The following is a 5,065-nucleotide window of genomic DNA, read 5'->3' as shown; positions in this document are numbered from 1 at the left end:
GTCTTGGAGAATGCCAAATAGTGAATGGAGGACATTTTCAGCATTTGCGACATTGAGTTTATTTTTGTAAATTATCTAGTTGTTTCAATTTCTAAATGAAAAAAAAACTTGTTATTGAAAAAATAAAACTTGTTTATTTGGTATGGCTGGATTCAGTTTTCTATAAGCTTTTCAACGAGCCCCCTCATGCCTTATGTTTCCATTTGAAAAAAAAAGTAGGGGTAGCTGGGAGTTAGGGGGTTGAAGAAAAATGAATTATTATATAACCGAAAGATGGAAAAAAATCAAAATCAGTTAAGGTGTTTTGGAGTTTTAAAAAAAAATTAACTCATTCAAAAGATATGAATTTTATTCCGTACCTCTGGCCATCCCCGTATAGCAATTACAGCAACACATTATATAGTTAAATTTTCAAATAAACTTTCATTATAAAATTAACTTTAAGTCAAATGCGGCATATTTATTTATTTGAACTCAAATCTCAATCTATTAGTACTCCAATCGAATTAGATCATAAAATCTGAAAACTAGAAAAAATTTGGCATTTTATTATACTTTATGATAGAAAAGGTTGTGTAGAATGATAATATCAGAAAAGTAACTTGAAAGAAATGACGCCAAGTTGGAAAATTGCAAATAAATGGCATAATTACGCGTTTTTTTCACTTTTTTTACTGCCCACGAAAATCTAAACGACCTATCGGAATATACACAACGACTTAAGGTACCTACAGTCATTTTTCACTAATTTGTTAACTATAAAATAAAGGTCGAACGCGACAATATAAGTTTTCGAAAATTGCGCATTGTTATTGCAAAAAGAGGTGGATGTTGATGAATTTATGGAAAAGACGGTCAATCCAATGGATACTGAACTCTCCTATTTCGGCTATTTCGTTGCACTTTTATTATTAATTTTTCTTATATTTTCATTGGTAAGCGAAAAGTTATCACCAATCCTTGGGATTTGTTTCGAAATGGACTGTATTTTTTTATTATTACTGGTTCATTGGCATATGATTCTAATTGTCGGCACCGAGAATATGAGACATAAACAAAATGCGATCGGTGGTTTTCTAACCTTGAAACTAGGCGTCTCCTTACAGGAATTTTCGCACCCTCGCACTTATACCGCAGGCGGATACCGGCCGGTTTCGTAATGGAAAACACCAGAGGTTTTGGATAGCGGAATAATAGCGAACACAAGTGAGCGTATGGGTTCAAAGAGAGTCACCATTCAAGTCCATTATTTCGAGTCGTCGCCAATAAAGGCGTCGAAAACCACCAATATTACGCGGTAACAACAATGAACAAAAAGATACAAATTAAAGATTCTTAGAATAATAATAACAGTTAGAAATAGAATACAATATATATATAAAAAAAAACTAAATAAGATAAGTAAAAGCGAAAGAGGATTTGTTTTTAAGTTATCTAATTATTAATTTTTACTTTTGAATATTTTCAGTTTTGTTTCCCTACTTGTTTATAATTTAAGGTATAATCTTTCCGAAGTCAGTTGAACATGTATAAAAACCCCTAGCAATATAATTTAATAGAAGGTGCCTATATTAAATTAAAATTACCTAAATCACACCAAATTCCGCATTACTGCACTAATAGGCAATTTATCAACCACTTATCAACAGCTGAGATTTATTGCCCAGTCGCCCAGTTCGGCTGTCTGTGTACGCCGTTTACCCGCGCGCGCATTATTCTACTCGACGTATACATTTCTACCACTTTCACGTTTAGTTCGACCAGACCTGAATATGGGTATGGTTAACTATACAGGGTGTCCCTGAAAAGGATGGACAACGCTTCACCATAGGTTCCTTGGATAAAAACAATACCATTTAGCCCAACTTACCTATATACAAAAGTGCACGCCTACTGAGATATAGCCTTCTAAATATAGAACAGATAACCTAGTTTTTTTCAAATAATATGAAAACTGTTTTTCTTAGAAACTTCAAATTTGGTACACATATTTTTTATATAAGGGCAATGTAAATGTAGAATTTGGTGAGAATACATATACAGGATGTTCTCTTTCTAGTGCCTGTGCGCCACTGGCTATCTCGTAACTTTTTTGTCTTACAAAATTTTGCTATCGTTTATGGATTTCGAGTAAATTTGGCATTTTTTACACATTAAATAATATAAAATCAGTTTAAGATAAATAGAACATTTCTAGTACGAAGTGCCATATAACAGAGAAACAAATTCATAACAATAATTTAAAGGTTCTGTGTGAAGCTTTGATTAAATTTTAGCTTACTTTGTTTTTTATTGCAATTTATACTTTTGCTGAACAAACTGATACGTTAGTAGTTTTGGGTTATTGTGAAGGAAATTGTTGTGCTACTGTTCGAACATATGCTGAAAGATTTCCTAATCGAAGAACTCCAAATCACAAAACAATTGCTAATGCGGAGAGACGCCTTCGGGAAACAGGACGTTTTTTACCGGTAACATTAAATCGTGGATAATGTATGGCCGGAGTTATTTAGCTGGAGGAACAAATTTTGGAAAGGGTCGAAGAAATTGCTCAAGTAACTAAAAGGCGTTTAACGTCAGAGGTTCGCTTTCAAAAAGTTCCTTTAATAAAGTATTAAAAGTTATTACAGGTTACAGGTATTACAGGGTACAGGTAGGTATTACAGGTTATTAAAGGTCTAACAGGTGGATAGGTAGAGGAAATAATACCCCATTAAAATGGCCACCTCGATCCGCGGACCTAAACCCATGTAATTATTTCATTTGGGGAGCGTTGAGGACCACAGTTTAAAATAACTTTTCAGTAAATACAGAAAACGAATATGGGAAAGAATACAACATGAAATTAATGTTATGAGAGGTAATGCACAATTATTGGATAATTTCTAATTTTCGAAGAACTAATGTTTGCGTTTAAGAACAAGAAAGTAACTTTGAGCATTTACTGTAATATTATTTTAATGTGATTACAAATATCAGTTTATTTAAAATGTTAATGTTGACTTTCTTACATTATTAGTTGATATTGTTTATTTAAAATATTAGTGTTGATTTTTATTATATTGATTGATAATACTAATACCAAAAATGTGTAATTATTTTTTTTAATGTGACGTTTTCCATTATTATTCCCTGCTTTGAGGCTGCAGTTATAAATTATTTTTTATAAATCGGAATTTTTGCCTATATTTAATGTATAAAAAATGCGAATTTTACTCGAAATCCATAAACGATATCGAAATTTTGTAAAACGATATCGAAATTTTGTAAGAGCAAATAAATCCTTTATAATAGTGCTTATTTTTAAAAATATAAATTCTGTCGTCTTTGGCATAGGTACACACAAAAAAGTTACGGGATAGCCAGTGGCTGGCACACAGGCACTAGAAATAGAACATCCTGTATATGTATTCTCTCCAAATTCGATATTTACCTTGCCCTTATATGAAAGAATAAGTGTACCAAATTTTAAGTTTCTAAGAAAAATAGTTTTCAAATTATTTGAAAAAAAAACTATCCAAGGAACCTGTGGTGGTCAAGCGTTGTCCATACTTTTCAGGGACACCCTGTATATGGGAACAAGTTTTTCAAATATTTCAATACTGAGTTGCTGCGTCAGCGACCGAACCTGGTACATACTATCAATCTGTTGGTTCTTCAATTATATTGGAAAGACTATAAATAAAACAGTTTTATAAATATTAAGTTCATCAGTAAATTTTTTTTTGATGACCAAACTGCATTTGTAGAAACTAAATACGCAACTTAGAAAAAACAATGAGTTTATCTTAAAATATTCATCACTTTAGCAACGTTAAACTGAAATATTACTATAATATGAATTTTTAAGACTTAAAACGTCGTTCATATTTTCCGACTGTGGTCCCTAAGCCCTCCATTTTTGTTTATCCGTGAAAGGTACACTAAATTATGCAGTCTAATTCAGCAGGAAAAATGAATGGCATGCATAAAACATTTCCTTCCAGGGACTCAACTCCTCGCACAAGTTATTCGAAATATTCACTCCTCCGCAAGAGCTATAAAACTACAAACTTCTTTTCAGGTTTTACGCCGTTCTCAAACCACTCCACTTGGCCGCCTTGGACCGGAGGGAGAGACTTATGTTGATAGGGGCCTGGTTGGGCGCCGTCCTCTGCAGCTTGCCCCAGGTGAGCATTTCTTTCTGTAATAGGCAATGATTTCGATTTTCTTTTCGCCTCCGAAACGAATTGGAGACGTCTTGCGGTACTTTTAGCATGGAGAGTACTTAAAAAAATAAAGGCATCCTTTTTATACAAAGTGTTCTTAAAGTATGTTCCGACAATAAATCAAAATATTCTTTCAATTATTTTAAGGAAAAGGATTTTCAGGAACTTATGTCCTAAATGCTGTAATTTTCGAGATACAGGACGAAAAATATCACAGCAGGATTTATCAAACTTATGATCAGAAAGCGGACAATTTGTAACTTTAACCTTGAACATAGATATGTCATTCATAAACCTAGATACATTACCCATGACGCAGTGACGTGTCGGGTATGCATCGGAAATTTACGTGATAATTCACGAAAATTCCACGGTACATACATTTTTAGGCATTATAAAATATTTAGAAAATCAGAAATTGTATACTACATATTTATTAAATAAAGTTCGGTTAAAAATAGTGTCGTTCTTTTAATTGGAAATTAGGAGTCAATGTAACGAATATCTTCAGGCGACGCACATGATAGAATAGTCCAACTCACGCTAAATTCATAACAGGGCTGCAGTTTGAATTATGACCAATAGGAATTCGATAAACGCAACCGATGTCGACGGAAGGACTAGAGATGGGCGCGAGTGTCATTTCATTTCTTTAGAACTAAATTAACTTAATTATTTTCTCGTTATTTAACCTGTTCACATGATTTATGGATTTTAAATAAAGGGTACAAATCTTCGCGAGGATAATACGATATATTTGCTATACATAATAATTATATTTTACATGGTTTATACACAATACATTTTTGAACGCGTACACATCTCTACCAAAATTTGACCTATTCTTCGGGTTAAAG

General features: G+C 32.8%; 1 protein-coding gene across 1 annotated transcript in view; it reads left to right on the top strand.

Moving 5' to 3' along the window:
* Nucleotides 1-5,065, top strand: part of LOC108907133 (gonadotropin-releasing hormone II receptor) — a 234,549-nt gene that overhangs the window by 156,070 nt on the left and 73,414 nt on the right. The window contains exon 5 of the mRNA XM_023454419.1: nt 4,064-4,169. Within this exon, the coding sequence (XP_023310187.1) occupies nt 4,064-4,169 (106 nt within the window). The remainder of the gene's footprint in view (nt 1-4,063; nt 4,170-5,065) is intronic.

This window comes from Anoplophora glabripennis, unplaced genomic scaffold, assembly GCF_000390285.2.
Source record: "Anoplophora glabripennis isolate ALB-LARVAE unplaced genomic scaffold, Agla_2.0 scaffold310, whole genome shotgun sequence".
NCBI classification, from domain to species: Eukaryota; Metazoa; Arthropoda; class Insecta; order Coleoptera; family Cerambycidae; genus Anoplophora; species Anoplophora glabripennis.
The sequence above is the reverse complement of the archived record's forward strand: the minus strand, read 5'-3'. Positions and strand labels throughout refer to the sequence as shown.